The sequence below is a fragment of the Rhea americana genome, unplaced genomic scaffold (assembly GCF_003343005.1).
Source record: "Rhea americana isolate MKP2758 unplaced genomic scaffold, rheAme1 scaffold_29, whole genome shotgun sequence".
In the NCBI taxonomy this organism is placed as follows: Eukaryota; Metazoa; Chordata; class Aves; order Rheiformes; family Rheidae; genus Rhea; species Rhea americana.
The window spans coordinates 5660864-5677170 of NW_028186412.1; the positions used below are offsets into that span (position 1 = coordinate 5660864).

General features: G+C 35.8%; 1 protein-coding gene across 1 annotated transcript in view; it reads left to right on the plus strand.

Moving 5' to 3' along the window:
* Positions 1 to 16307, plus strand: part of ATM (ATM serine/threonine kinase) — an 84792-nt gene that overhangs the window by 21497 nt on the left and 46988 nt on the right. The window contains exons 17-31 of the mRNA XM_085309060.1: positions 80 to 200; positions 1447 to 1646; positions 2163 to 2245; positions 2355 to 2510; positions 2969 to 3044; positions 3197 to 3327; positions 6075 to 6195; positions 7601 to 7777; positions 8538 to 8707; positions 9018 to 9264; positions 9858 to 9976; positions 11051 to 11177; positions 12318 to 12517; positions 14231 to 14405; positions 16025 to 16189. Of these exons, the coding sequence (XP_085165186.1) occupies positions 80 to 200; positions 1447 to 1646; positions 2163 to 2245; positions 2355 to 2510; positions 2969 to 3044; positions 3197 to 3327; positions 6075 to 6195; positions 7601 to 7777; positions 8538 to 8707; positions 9018 to 9264; positions 9858 to 9976; positions 11051 to 11177; positions 12318 to 12517; positions 14231 to 14405; positions 16025 to 16189 (2268 nt within the window). The remainder of the gene's footprint in view (positions 1 to 79; positions 201 to 1446; positions 1647 to 2162; positions 2246 to 2354; positions 2511 to 2968; positions 3045 to 3196; positions 3328 to 6074; positions 6196 to 7600; positions 7778 to 8537; positions 8708 to 9017; positions 9265 to 9857; positions 9977 to 11050; positions 11178 to 12317; positions 12518 to 14230; positions 14406 to 16024; positions 16190 to 16307) is intronic.

The following is a 16307-nucleotide window of genomic DNA, read 5'->3' on the forward strand; positions in this document are numbered from 1 at the left end:
TGTCTTTCCTTGTTTTCATGCCTATATTCTTTCTCTTCCCATTAAAAGCTAGCTTTAAAAAGTATAATGTTTTTGTCAGATGACATTTACTGGAAAACCAAGTGAAGTAGAAGTGGACCTAATGAGCAGTGATCCTGAGGAGAGTATAATGGAAGTAGATGGTCCTTCTGTGGCTGATATCAGTGATACAAATGAATCTGGTGAGATATAAAACGTAACTAGTAAGTCTTCTCTCTGTCCAAAACTCTTTGCAAAGGCTTAAGACAACTTTTTCGCTTGCTTTTAGAACTTATTCTTTTCTTGAATGACAGTGAGATGCCAAATTGTGCTACTTTGATTGGACTAATAGTTGAAACAGGTACTTTCTAAATAATAATAATTCTTTTGCAYTTTGTTGGTGTTTAGAAGACATTAATGAAGTGTTCTAGCTCATTTAGAAAGAAGGTTTTTTTTTTATTATTTTATAAATAGGAAAATGCAAGCAGAGAAACTTTCTAGCTTGCTCAAGGTCAGACAGAGGCTTTGGCAAAAGCTGAGAATAGAAAGAACATCTCTAGGCTACCTGTCCAGTTCTCTGTTCTTTCTTTTCCTAAAGATAGTCTTATTTCACTTTTCTTATTTTCCCGATCAAAAGTTATTGACCAAGTCATCTTTCTTACAGCCATGTGTCTGTAGCATGGGAGCGTGGATCTGTGTGTCCTGGGTACAGGTGTTTATTTATGTTAGGAGCTAAAATTACTGATACTGTCTTTTGTTTTAATATCTTTCTTAAAATGATGTGCACCTTAGTTTTTAATCAGGACTGTGATTTCTGTTTTATTATTGAAGAGAAAGGAAATCCTGGTGTTACATTGCTACCACAAACTGTAGCTGGTCTTTTATTCCCACTAAGTTGGAAAAGTTTCTTTAGAAGTATCTTCTCTAACCACCTGATAAATAATTGTAGTTTGGCATGGCAGAAAGTGACAACAAGAGTGCTAAATGTGACAGGAAAATGGCATTTGTATCTATTTTTTTTAAGTTATAATTGAAATTTGGATTAAGACATTAATATAATGGTAATGGTCATAATTTCAATTTTGGGGAAGCTTTGAAACTGTAGTCTAAAATATATCCTAGGTAAGAGTTAACAACACAAAAGAACRTACCTGCAGATGGTTCTGCTGATTTCATTGTCTGCATCCTTGATGGGGGGACTACCATATATATGGGCACACACAATGAAAAAACCCTCTATTTTAGAGTTTGTCTTTTCAGATCTGGGAACAGACTCAAGAAGCTAGTTACTGATGCAGTACTTATACACCTGCCCAGCAGCAAATACAGTTCAAGGTTGTTAATATTATATCCATTCTGAGATCTTAATTTCCTAAAGATGTAAAATATTACTAAGCTTTATATTGTCCCTGGAGAAGCATTTCTGACATGCAAAAATATCATTTTCAGGTGCTGTGAGCCCATTAGCTGAAGAACAGTTGACAAAGCAGGATTTACTTCTCCTTGAAATTCTGAAATTCTTATGCATTTGTGTAACTAGAGCTCAAATTCAGAAAGTAAGCTTCCGAGCTTCTGATATACGGATGAAGCTGTTGATGTTAACTGATAGAAGTACCTTTGATAGTGCTAGACCATTGCATCTGCACATGGTGAGTGTGAATATTTTTTTTCAGATTTTTCTGTTTATAGTCTTGATTCTGTACATGTATTGTTTTTAGAATTATATATTCTTGATGGCCTGTCTATGGCAACAGTCCTTTGAGAAGACATTAAATTGGTTACTTCCAGTGTTTAGAAGTGTTCTGGGGTGGAGGAAGGCAGTTAAAACTTGTTGTAAGCCTTTATCGTTAATTATTTGTTGAATGTCTAGAAATGGTCTGTGTGGTAGAATGGGATCTGTGTTTCAGTTTATGAAGGAAATTTTTGACTGTCAAAATGTAAAATTTCATGAGTCATATTACTTTGTGGCAATTTTGCATGAAGAAATGGTCTGTTCCTAACAGGTAAGAATTGACATTAGGTATCCTTGATGTATGATTTCATGTAGCAGTTATTGAAAATGTTTTATATATTTTTCTTTTGGTCTACTTATTTTCTTAAGTATTATTTTCTTTTTCTTTTTTTTTTTTTTTTTTTTTTNTTTTTTTTTTTTTTTTATATCTCAGTACTTGGTCCTTTTGAAGGAGCTCCCCGTTGAAGAAAACCTCTTGCCTGAAGATGATGTTCTTATGCTTCTTAGGCCTCTTTCGTAAGAGAGAAAATGTTCAGCATGTATTAAAACTATTTTATTTCAACAGCTAGAGGTTTTTTTAGACTGTTTAGCGTTTCAAAMCATTTTTTATTTCTTTCTTTTGTAGTACTGTGTGTTCCATGTACCGTCGAGATCAAGAAGTCTGTAAAGTAATTCTAAATAACTTGCTTCCTGTAGCAGTAGGGGTGGCCCGGTCCAACACTCATGCTGAAGAGACAGGGAATGCTCAAGGGCAATTTTTGACAGTTGTTGGAGCCTTTTGGTATGTTTTATCTATTGACTGCATGAAGTCTGTTCATTGGGCAAAAAATGTTCAACTTTATTTTCTATGTGAAGACYACAGTGGGGCTTTGTGTCTTCCTCTCAATATCCTGTGAATCTATATGCTTTTCTCTATTCAGCATTAAACTTTCCAGATTTTCTGCTTCATGTTGTATTTGTATCAAAGAGTCTTATAGTCCTTCAGATAGCTTTATGAAAATAAACAGCACACTGATGTTTATTTTCCAAGACYGATCAGCAGTTAAAACAGGTAATAACTTCAGCAGCTAAAAATGAATATTGTTTAAAATGGAAGAAGGACAATAAAAAACAAAATCTAAAACAAAAATATGCACAAAATATTGTGCAAAAGAATGARTGACAAACAACAGAAACTAATTTGTTAGATTTTTCTTTAAGTTGACAGCAACTTTTTCATTCAAATGTTTCCTATTTTAGGCATTTAACTCAAGAAGGGAAATGCACAGCACCAGTAAGACTGGCCCTTTTAAACTGCATGAAAGCCTTGCTTGAAGTAAGCCCTGCTTTTCTGACATTTATTAGCATGTTAAGTATATGTGTAAAGTGTACTTGAAAGTGGTATCTAAAGAGCTTTTGCGTACATCACTGTGTATTTCATTGTAAGTCTTCGGTATATTTTAAACCACAATACTCATTTCTTTTCAGGCTGATCCTCATTCAGAGTGGGCTATCCTTAATGTAACAAATAAAGATATTCCTGTCAGTGATGCTTTTCCACATTTTCTCGCAGATAGTAACCACCAAGTTCGCATTCTTGCTGCAAAGTCAATTACCAGGTAATATGGCATATCTTTTTTCTGTTTACTTAGAAAATGAAATAATCGTGTTTCAGGATAACAGTTAATTTTGCATGACTGAGACATACCTTTCTCACTGTGTAACTGCTCTTTTCAGTAATTTTATAGCATTAGTCTTGAGGGAATATAGACTCCTACCAACTGCGGTTTAAGTGATCACAGTTTGCCTACATTTGCAGTATTCTGTGCAACATATATACTATAAATGACAGTATATATCTTTACTGTATATTGCTGTCAGAGTATGTAGAGATGCAGTGARGAAGGCTAAGGCCCAGTTGGAATTGAGTCTKGCAAGGSATGTCAAGGACAACAGGAAGGGCTTCTTCAAAYACATCAGCAGCATGAGGAGGACTTGGGAAAATRTGGGCCCACTACTGAATGGGGCGGGGGCCCTGGTGACAAAGGATACAGAGAAGGCAGAATTACTGAATGCCTTCTTTGCTTCAGTCTTCACTGCTAAGGGCAGCCCTCAAGAATCCTGGAGCCTGGATGTAAGGGAGAAAGTCTGGAGGAAGGAAGACTTTCCTTTGGTTGAGGAGGAAAGGATTAGAGACCTTCTGGGCAGGCTAGACATCCACAAATCCATGGGCCCAGATGGGATGCACCCACGGGTGCTGAGGGAGCTGGTGGATGTTGTTGCCAGGACACTCTCCATCGTCTTTGAAAAGTCCTGGAGAACTGGAGAGGTGCCTGRGGACTGGAAGAAAGCCAGTGTCACTCCAGTCTTCAAGAAGGGCAAGGAGGAGGACCCAGGCAGCTATAGGCCAGTCAGCCTCACCTCCATCCCCGGAAAGATGATGGAACAGCTCATTCTGGATGTTATCTGTAGGCATATGGAGGAGAAGAAGGCGATCAGGAGTAGCCAGTATGGATTCACCAAGGGGAAATCCTGCTTAACGAATCTGATAGCCTTCTAGGATGGCATGACTGGCTGGGCAGATGAGGGGAGAGCAGTGGACGTTGTGTACCTTGACTTCAGCAAGGCTTTTGACACTATCTCCCATCACATCCTCCTASATAAGCTCAGGAAGTGTGGGTTAGMTGAGTGGACAGTGAGCTGGATTGAGAACTGKCTGAAAGGCAGAGCTCCGAGAGTCGTCATCAGTGGTGTGGAGTCCAGTTGGAGGCCTGTGGCTAGTGTCATCCCCCAGGGCTCAATGCTGGGTCCCATCCTGTTCAACTTCTTCATCAATGACATCGGGCTATGACGATGATCAGAGGGCTGGAGCATCTGTTCTGTGAGGAACGGCTGCGAGAGCTGGGCCTGTTCAGCCTGGGGAAGAGAAGACTGAGGGGGGATCTTATCAATGTGTACAAGTACCTGAAGGGAGGGTGTCAAGGGGACGGGGACAGACTCTTTTCAGTTGTCCCGTGTGACAGGACAAGAGGCAATGGGCAGAAATTGAAGCACAGGAAGTTCCACCTGACCGTGAGGGGGAATTTCTTCCCTGTGAGAGTGACAGAGCCCTGGCACAGGTTGCTCAGAGAGGTTGTGGAGTCTCCTTCTGTGGAAATCTTCAAGGCCTGCCTGGATGCAGCCCTGTCTACCATGCTCTAGGTGACCCTGCTGAGTGGGGAGTTTGGACTAGATGATCTCCAGAGGTCCCTTCCAACCTTTATGATTCTRTTATATGACAGCAATTTCAGACTAAATTTGTTATGCAAAACTTGAATATGAAATAGTTATTTGTCATGTATAAATAGATTACATACTTTGTATAATGTAAAAACTATTTCAAGGGATCTCATGTTTTGAATACTGTGTGCAGTTCTTTCCCCAATATTTCAGAAAGGAAATAACGGAGTAGAGAAAGGATATTGAGAAGTATGCAACACTTTCCACGCAGCTATTGGTTGTATAAAATAGAATCCCTCAGCATGAAGTAACGTTGAATTGTGGGAGGTATAACGAATTTACAAACTCTTGAGCAGAACAAAGTGAAGATTGGCTGTCTTTTCCAGTTCAAAGATCAGGGGGTAGCAAATGAATTAATATGTTCAAGTTTCAAAGAAAATGTGGTTTAATCTCTTCATACAACACTGAGTTATCTTGTGGCAAGGCGTTTCACAAATTATCTGGACGTCTGAAGTTTACATAGGTTAAAAAAGCCACTGGACAAATTCATGAAGGAGGAAATCATTGAGGACTATTAAAACTGTCACCAGTTCTAACTTGTGATGTGCTTAGCTTGCCTGTATTCGAATGTTAGAATATTTTTGGGGGGATTACACATACAAAGCAAGTATATAGTGATCTTTCTTTGTTACCTGCTGTCAGTCACTTAAAAATGGCTAGAGTAGGTTATGGTTTGACACACTATAATGTTCCCGTTTTTGTTATAAAAGCAAACTGGGTTGGGCCTTTACCTACAAAAATTAAACTCTTTGAGAAACTCTATAAATATATTTATATGTAATAAATATATTCTCATAGTACTACATGACATGGAAGATTGCATTGTGATGGACAGTTGAAGTTTGTCTTCCTGCACTGGCTGAGATTGCAAAAGATTTCTATTTTCAGGCTATGCTTCACCATTTTGCTCCAGCAGATATTTTTACTGTTATCAGCACTGATTGAGGGAGAGGAAGGAAAGATTGCTGTACAAGAAAGTTAAGAAAATTAAAATTTTTAGAAAAAAATCTTATTGTTTTGCTATGTACAATATGCAGTAATTCTGTAGATGAAAGTTTATGCTAATAAGTATTGTTCGTGTTTTAAGTTTGTTTCAGGATGTGAAACGTAGAGATTCTTCTGGATTGTTGAAACCTCTTCCTTTGAAGCTCCAGCAGAAGGCTTTTGAGAATGCATATCTCAGAGTTCAGGAAGGAATGAGAAAGCTGGTACCAAGATCTAGTCATTAGTTATGCCTAACTTTCAGGTTATGCTTTTAAAAAAGACGACTTTTAAAAGTGAACATGTTTAATTTTTTTAAGAACGTTGATTCTTCTGGACTTTTGATAATTGGAAGGTGGTRAAACAAGATAGTAGACAGAAAATCCCTTACTTACCTAGTCAGTCACCTTTTTGCCTACATTACAAAATTTTAAACACTTTTAGAGTAGGTTCCTGACTGCTCTTCTGCTTAATCCTAATTGTTGTTGTTTGTTTTATTACAGTAAAATTTAGGAAGCAAAGCAAAGTTTTGCCTCAGAATTCTAGGCAGCGCTTAAATGGAGAATAAGAGGCGATATGACTTCAAATTATATGCCAGAATATATACTATACTACAATTCACAAAACTATTTGTGAATGTTAGAGGGAGGGTGTTTCTAGTGGTATTAGAGCAGTGATTTTCACAAAACCGAAATTTACTTTAAAAATTAAAAGGTTCAGAAGAAAATTCAAGGAAAGGAAARGTTTTACGTTAGTGCAATGACTGCACATGCAGCAGTATATATTACTGCAGAATTTGTGTAGCTATTAATTTTTCTGTTAGTATCCTTCACTTCTCCTTGTTAGCCATGCTAACTTATGTACATTTTCCATAATCTTTTGTCTCCATCACTCTATCATCTTTGTGTCACGTTGTCTCTCTGTGTTGTCTTGGCTTGCTGTCCTGTCATCCTGGCTATTGCCTTATTTTGTTTTTCTGTTGCCTTGTCTCTCTTTTCTATCATGTCACCTCGTCTGTCTTTTTCTCTGTCATCTCATCTCATCATTGTTGTCTCTCTTCTCTATTCTTTTGCCTTTTCTCCCTTTTGTCTTTCTTTAGCTGCTATGCTTTGGCTGCACTTCCATGTTATTTTTATTGAATGTTAGTCACTTATCAACRTCATACCTTAGGAGAAGGAGAATTTTAAATTACAAGATAGGTCTCTCCTATTTGCATCAGAGGTTTATGTTATTTCTGATATGCTGATATAAATGTTATTCTTGGCAAATGGTTAAAAAGCTCAGACAGAATCTTGCTGTGTATCTTGTACAAGCTTGCATCTTGTAGTGCCTGTTTTGGAGGTAGTAAATTTTGCAGAGCAGCAAAAGACTTGTCAGTATTTCAGTCGTTTCTTTTTTAAGTGTGTTGCCTTTGTTTAAACTTCTGATTAATGAAGAAGGGAAAGATACTGTTATATGAATTAGAGTGTATTAGCTACAAGCATGTGTTTCCTTAGACTGACATGCTGCACGCGTGGGAAAGTAACTTTTAAGCTACCAAAGCAAGGTTTTCACTGGTGTTCATCCTTCATGAATTGAGAGGTTTGCCTTGATGTAATGTTTGTACGAATTCTGTATAATTTCTTACTGAAGGTCAGTGGTGATGCAAGTCCGGAAGATCTTTTGGATGAGGAGTGTAATAGGAAAGCAGTKTTGTTGATGGTTATAACTATGGTTCTGTGCTGCAGTCCAGTATGTGAAAAGCAAGCTTTGTTTGCTATTTGCCAGTCTATGAAAGAGAATGGATTAGAACCTCACCTTGTGAAAAAGGCAAGTATAAAATTCCCTTTTATATTTAGGTTATAAATTAAGCAAAGCAAATTTGTAGTTACACAAAATACTTTTGGAAATGTCAAAAATTGTTACRTTTTTTAATGCAAAGAATGGCTAATGCGGGACTTGATTATAAATTCATTCAGATGTTTGTATTTAATAATCTATTGTGTTAACACAGAAATGTTGATGTTGTAAATATCAATTTTAATGATAAATCCTGTATGTTAAAAGCACAGGCCTAAAGTACATTAGAGATCACATTAAAGACTTCAGAGCTCATTTAAGAAAATATCTCTAGCCAGTGGAAGTAAAATTAGTTTTCCATTGTAAACTTGTAAAATACACGCAGTACATTGAAAAATGRTATGCTGTTTCTGATTTTTCATTTTGCAATTCACAAGGACAAARTGAAAAAATTGCTGTTCAGACTGCAGCCTATCATGCTTGTCATTTTTCGGTGTATGTCACCTTTTTATCTCTTTTTTCTGCTTATTGCTGGCTTGTCTCTACCCTGCAAAATGTGTATTCTTTGTCTGTTTTTTGCATACCTCTCCTCAGAGGGAGAGTTTAGTTCCTGATTACACAATATATATTAAAAAAAAGAAAAAAAAAAAGTAGTTTATGCTAGATAGAAGCTGAGTTATACAAATACTCATTAAAAGGTTCAGGGGGAGGATATGAAGATGTAGTATTTTTAATATGCCATAGTGTYATGTACCCTGGATGCTAGTTTATAATCTTATTTAATGTACAGGTTTTGAAAAAAATATCTGACATTTTTGGCTATAAAAATACAGAGGACTTCATGGCATCACATTTAGACTATTTGGTGATGGAGTGGCTGAAAATAAAYGACAATGGATATAACTTGTCTACTTTTCCTTATGTTCTTCTGAACTGTACTAGTCTTGAGGAATTCTACAGGTAAGTTTGCCATATGGAAGCAGTTTATCTAGATTTATTTACAAATGTGACACGGTTTCAAATTTCTAAAGTAGTAATGAAACATGATTTTGTTGTAGGAAGTATGTACTAAGAGCTTTTAAAATGTATTCCAAGTATTTTATGTATTATATTTGTGCAGGTAAGATTTATTGTATAGCAGTAGGTAAACCAGCATTRCTAGTTTAATTATGTAGCAGAGAAATAGTGTTTACTAAGTTATGTTTGAAAAATAAGTTTTTTTGAAAAATAAATGTGCAGTCCAAGTTCAAAATGCATTTACTACATGTAGGTCTTGTTACAAAGTTTTGGTTCCACACCTGGTGATTAGAAGTCAATTTGGAGATGTGAAATCACTTGCCAACACAATTGAAAAAGACTGGAGGCAGGTTCTTGCAGACTGTTTTCCAAAGATACTTGTGAATATCCTCCCATATTTTGCTTATGAAAGCCATGGGAAGAGTGAAGTAGCAGAACAAAGAGATGCAGCTTCTAAAGTTTATGACATGCTTAAGGATGAAAATTGCTTAGGAAAACAGGTATGTGTTTTAAATTTATAAATTGAGTTGTATAGCGTTTAACAGACCTGAAAGAAACTTTATATTCTGTAAAAATGTAAATAGCTTGAGTTCATGGGCATAAGAGTATTACTGTAATAAATCCAAACTAAGATAATTTTTATCCAAAGTTTTTGAAGTAGATAATCAGTAGTATCTTACAGGCAGACAGTTGACTTGAAGTTTAATGCTTTTCAGAATGTAATAAAAAAAATCCTTATGTTCATTATACATCCTTGAGTCCCCTGTCAAATATCTGATTATGCAAGTTGTGTTTTACTTGCAAAATATTTCATTAATACTTCATGAAGATGTTCCTTCTTCCTCAGAGGCAGACTCTATATTTAGAACTACYAGCAAAATTTACCATTAAAAGGTTTTTCAGATACAGAAAGCAAGTAAATTCTATGTTCTACTTGTGATTCTCATGGATGAGATCTAACCAGGCATAATTTCTAAATGAATGGGATGTCATGGATAATTCAACAGATAGACAAGAGACARTATTTCTAATTGAAAAGATTAATTTATTTTAGTTAAGTTTATTTTTATTAAAACATTATTTTCCCCTCTAGCAAATTGACAGTTTATCTCATAGTAACTTATCAGAGATTGTGGTTGAACTGTTGATGACCTTACATGAACCACCTGACACCAATGCAGCAGAAGGAGCTCATCTAAGTAAATACATAAGGTATGTACTTGTAGATTTTTAAAACACTGATCATATTGGTATAACATTGTGAATTAAAATGTGCTCTTATTGACATACTTTCTCACATCATTATTCCCTAACATCAGTAAGGAGAATCTGTAATACTTCAGTTAATGGAAAGAGTAAGTAGGTGAACAAGAGAATTCTGTTRTATGTTGCTGAGGCAGACTATGGCTATGCCAATTTAGATCAGTTCAAACTAGTATGGAACTACCCTCTCTGTAACAAATTGCTCAGTTTTTAATGTCTGTAAATTCAAATATTTGTTTTAAAGGTCTTTGAATATTTAGAAGTCATTGAGAAGTCATTAACTTTCATAATAGTTCCTGTAGGGGCAGCACTTGCCTTTGGTAAGGAGGTTGCTTAAGTAGTGCCAAATAAACTATTAGGAAAAAATTATACTGGCTGAAGTAATTTAAGGAGATATTTTTAATGTAGAAATATAACATTAAAAGCAAGCAAAGCATTTCTCAGCTATACAGATTTTCACTGAAGTTAAACAACTGAGGTTTTCAGAATTTCATAGAAGAAACCAAAATTTTTATTTTGAAGAACGGAATGGTAAGAATAAGAGTCATGAAACTTAGTTTTTATTGTYTTGTTACTATCATGATACATGTTTTTTCTTTTCAGGGTCCCAGAAAAGTTGCTTTTTGCTTTCATTATGGTGGGGATGTGTTCTCTCTTCTTGGATTTTTTTTACTTCCTTAACCATATTGTTCTGAGAATTATGAAATATAGAAGCTTTACCATGACTTGCAATTAGATTTTCATATGAAATATCTTAGATGAGATAAATTTGGGGGGTTTATCATATTATGTTTCAAAAATAATAAAGAATATCAAAGAAAGTACAACTTAAAATTGCCATACATGGTCAGTGGACAACAGAAAGTAACACGTATGTGGCTCTCCTGATACTTTTTATACCTCTCACTTACTGAAAGCAGAAAAGGTTTCCCAGGAATTACCTTTCTATTTAATTAGACTATTTTATTTAACACAGAAGCTTTTGATTCTTGAGGAAAATAACACACTTTTTTATTCATTCAGGGAACTGGATCCTGCTCCTAATCCTCCTCATTTTCCGTCTTACGTAATTAAGGCAACCTTGGAGTATATCAACAATTGTCATAAAAGCAAATTAAAAAGTCTAATAGCACTTCTTTCTAAAAGCCCCGTAAGTATGTCATGATGCCTTTTTTTTTTAAGTGTATAGTATTCATTTTATAGATACATTTTCGTTTAGTTAAGCATTTTCATCATATATATATATGGGGATAAGTACAACCTTAGAAATCTTTCTGTTCACTTGTTTGCATTCTGAAAAGGAAGCAGTCCTAAGTTCAGTAAGCAACCTTACAGAAATTACATCCTTAAAGTATAATTGCTTGATATAGATAAATAGAAATATTTTAAAGGTTGGAGAAATCTCCATATRCCAGATGTAATTTAGAGTCATGTTATTTCTTTGGCATAAGTCTAAATTTACATTTGAACAACYGTGTCTAAATATTAACTACAGTTAAAATGTTAAAGGTTGCTTGCCTTGCTAAATGTGATGTTTTAGTTTTTCATATTTTAGACATTTGTGTTTTTTAACAGCCARTAGGAAGATAAATAAAACAATACTATACTTGCAATAGATTATAAACATATTCCTGCCTTATGGGTGTCATTCCATAGAAGCTTATCACTTTAAAGTTTATGCACTTGTATTACATATGTTGGGAAGAAYACAACTTACTTTGCCTATCCATGAMCAATCTGAAGAGTAAGAATTTTTTTTTTCTGAAGCCAGTTTGTCTAAAACTTTAGAGTATAAAAGTTAATAYTGCCAGGCAGTGGAGTAAATTTGCTTAAAATACGTCACAACCATACCTAGTACTTAAAGATAGGATGGGATTTTTCTTAACAGTATAGGTTTAACCGTACAATCTGTATTTGTATTCTATGAAAGGGTCTTGCATTTTGTACATATGAACATTGCATTTGAAGCTACTTGATTTTTTTTTTAATGGTTTTCATGTTTTTACTGTAGATGAAAACTGCCATAACCCTTTGGTTTTCTGAAAAATAGGTATAATTTTTCTCACATTTTAAAAAAAGAAAGTGTTACAGGGCCTGTACTCCTCCTTGGAGAACTGGTTTCTGCATAGCTTTTTTTRTTTGTTTCAAACAGTAAAAATGAGTAAGCCCTTTTGTCCGTATTGTTTAAAAAAGTACATATTTCTRTTGCTTAGAATTTTTTCTTAATRTAAAATATATTRGTATTGGCATTATGAATTATCCTTTAATTAGCAGTTCTGTTCATTTTTAGGATTCATTCCAGAAAATTCTTCTGGCCATTTGTAAGCAAGCATCAGATACRAACAACATTTACAAGAAACACAGAGTTCTTATAATTTATCATTTGTTCGTTAGTCTGTTGCTTAAAGAGATAAAGGATGGTTTAGGAGGAGCATGGGCTTTTGTCCTCCGAGATGTAATTTATACCCTGATCCACCATATCAACAGCAGGTAAATATATTGATTATCTCGTAGTCTTTGTCTCTACAGCCTTGTTACTGTCCTAACCTTACATTTCATTATTGCTAGTATTGCTAATWCATGTATAGAAAGTAGTCAAAAAATGTGTGTGACTATCAACTGATTATGGGTCTCCTTTCTAAACTATTCTAAATCCTTAGAATCACAAAAATGGCCTTTGGAAAAGGAAATTGTGGAGTTAAGTGCAAAGCAATTATATTTGAAATAAAATGTGCTGATTGGGGTAATTAAGAGCATTCTCATCCATAAGTAACTAACATAATGGGTGAAAATCAATACATATTTTAACTTGTCTTCAGATTGAACAAACCAGTACTGCATCAACTTTAAAATTTACCTAAAGATTCTTACCTTCYGTGAGGACTAGAGATGCTTTCTTATTTGTGATTTAGCTTTGGATTTCCAAGGCAGTTATTCACCTAAATTTCATTCAGTTAAAGTTGATTGTTTTGYTTTCTGGAAGCATTTCATACCCTGAAGTGTTAAAGAGAGATGTAGATGTATACTGTAAGTGCCACTGTTATCAAGTTGTTATTGTGATCAGCACCTAATGGAGGAGATGGTTGAGGTACTGGAGGGCAAGGGAGACCTCACCTAGCTGTAGGAATGGGCCAGCAGGTATTTCGTGAAGTTYGGCAATGCCAATGTCCAAGTATTTCAGCCAGGGTGGAATATCCTCGTGCAGCAGCGCAGGCTTGGGAGCTGACTGGCTAGAAAGTAGCTTTGCAGAAAGGAAGCAGAGAGTCCTGGAGGAAAGGCTGAGTGTGAGTTATCAGTGAAGGCTAACCGCATGCTGGCTGTGCTGGCAGGAGTGCAGCTGGCAAGTTGGGAGAAGTGATCTTTTCCATCTGTTCTGTTGCTGGGAGGCTGCATCTGGGGCTGCTCTCCAGTATTGGGCCCCTCACCCCAGTGCAAGAGAGGTATTGACAAACTGTGGGCAGTTGAGTGGGAGACCCCACGTGTCATAAGTGGGAATGATCTAGTTTCTGTCCTGCATCTTCTGGAGGGGGAAGAGGTTTTGTAGAGAAAATGGAGCCAGACTCCTCTTCCAGTTGTGCATAAGGAAAAGATTCTCTAAGTGAGAATGTTTGGATCCTGGACCAGGTTGCTCAGAAAGGCTGTGGATTCTCCATCCTTGGAGTGTGTTGAGATTCAGCTGGACAAGGCCCTGAGAGCCTGATTTGAATTTGATGGTGGCCCTGCTTTGGGCAGGAAGTTGGACTACAGAGAAACTCCAGGTCCTTTGGAACCTCAGGGTTGCCTGTCTGTTTTTTTTTTTTGTTTTTGTTTTTGTTTTTTTAGTACTGGTTATGTGAAAGAGAGAAGGATTCGGAGGGAGAGTTTCCATTTTGTTACCCTTATGTCAAAATAGTTTTAACAAATGATAATCTAGAAGCCTTTTTAGATTCCCTCCCTCTCCCCCCAGGAATATGTTTGTTTATGTTTTTGACCCTGTTTAAGTATTTTTATAATAACACAATTAACTTCTCTGAAAAGAACATGTGATTCAGTTTTCCTAGGTCTTCTTGGCTAAAACCTTAGAGCTGATTTACTTTAGAATCATTTCCTCCTGYAATGATCATTTTTATTCCTCTTTATTCTTCGCTGTTGTATAAGAGGTTAATACTTGAGATAATGACAATTTATATTTCTCTAATTTCACTTTTGTGTTTCCCGTGGCAGACCCGTTATTATCAGAGACATATCCATGCGCAGCTTTTCACTCTGTTGTGATCTTCTTCATCATGTTTGCCACACGGCAGTCACATGTTGCAATGATGCGCTAGAGAGCCACCTTCATGTTATCGTAGGAACCCTCATACCTCTTGCTGTGGACCAGCCTGAGATTCAGGAACAGGTAGTTTTGATTTGCAATTGCTGTTTGTAGGTATTCCTTGACTGTTAGCTTTGTAGTTCATGTTCACTGTTATAAACCAGGTATCTTTATCCATTTTGATTTATATCAAAAGCGTTATTTGAGATGTAACAGTATGTGTTTAGTTGTTTAAATAAATACGTCTTTACCTTTGGTATTTTTATTATGACAAATACTGTGTTCTGTAGTTAAGTCATTTTCTGTGGCTTTAAAACAGTGATTGAGATATATTTGCATCATAATTGTTGAGATTACTATGTCACTTACTTTCTAATTCTTTGTGTACTTAGCCTATAAAAAGATGTACTTTTTAAAATAATCTTGTAAAGGACTGTATGCTGTCATACTGTCCTTTATATGTGCTTTGAATTTGTGGACCAGTTTCAGACAAATTTGGAAGMGGTTTAAATCTCCAGGGTAAGTTTTATAAAATTACCTTAGTAGAGGAGAGAAGTCAAATCAGTGGTACCACTAAATAAAAGAAAGACGGGACATAGGCATTTATAAACTGCTGGTGATGGCCAGTTARCTAACCAGTACAAGCGTATCCACCAGCCATTCAGTTACCTGCAGAGCTCTCTGCTGGCCACAGCCCAATTGTTTCTTCCCTTATAGAAGATTTCTCAGGAAATATGATGGAAAGCTTGGGAARCGGGGAGGTGTCTAATGGTCAAAGAATAAATATGTAGAAAAACCAGTTTTCATTATTTCAGCTGCTTATGGAACAAATTTTACTGGGAACTCCATGATCAGATATATCTGTGCAAATAGCTGTACCTGCACAACTGCAAAGGCAACATACCACTAYGTCTTTTTGAAACAAGGTGGGGAGGGCAGGAATTTCTACAAACTGGTACTGCTGTTAAATATGAGACTTTTTCATATCATACTTGTTCTGCAGGGAAGGCCTGCCTCTCATGTATGATCACTTTTCAGGTTCTTCTAGTTGTTTTTCTTCTAACATTGAATGGAAGTTAGTTCATCTTTTTCCAGGTAGATGCAGGTCCCCAGTAAAAACCTCATCATTTAAATTGGTGACTCCTCAAAGCTGCCTGGGTTGAATATCCAGTTTCATTGATTAGTAAGTAAAGCACAAAGGCAGCATTTTTGCAGAGCAAGTATGTTACCCCTTTAGCAGGTATTTATTTAAATTGTGGAAGAATTGCTCAGAGTTCAGTGGTTTGGGCAGTAAATCGTGATATTTAGGCAGTTGTCAGGATTCAAAGTTACCAGCACTAAAATTTGTAAAAAATAATAAAGCCTTAGTAACATCAGAAGGACTGCTTGGGTATAGTGTGTGGCTGACTCTTTGCAGAATATTTCCAATATTTGAAATCAACTTCATTTAAAGACGGAGAGAATGAAACCACAGTTTGTAATAATAAAAGCTTTGGTGTCCATTTCAGGGAGGAATGGCAAAAACTCATCTTTTTAGCATATATCTGCAATTTCTCTGTGCCTCTAAACATTCTGTAGTGCTTAATTTATAGAGTTGTCAGCTTAATGGAATTTAGGAGAATACAAACTTTGTAACCTAAATAAGAGATATGTCTTAAAGATGTTTCTTTGTCCTTTTCTTTCTATTTACTTTYTATTTTCAGGTCCTAGGCTTGTTGAAGTACCTGGTGATAGATAATAAGGATAATGAAAATCTGTACCACGCAATCAAATCCTTAGATCCTTTTCCTGAACATCCTGCTTTTAAAGAATTGAGAGCAACTCAACAGAAGATAAAATACAGCAAAGGAGCATATTCTCTTTTGGAGGTAACTGCATTTTAAATTGTATCTCATAGCATAGTGGCTGGAATGCAAACTTTTGAATGGAAAACTGTTTTCTTGCTATATGATGTAATTGAGAAAGATTTAAATTAGACATGTATAT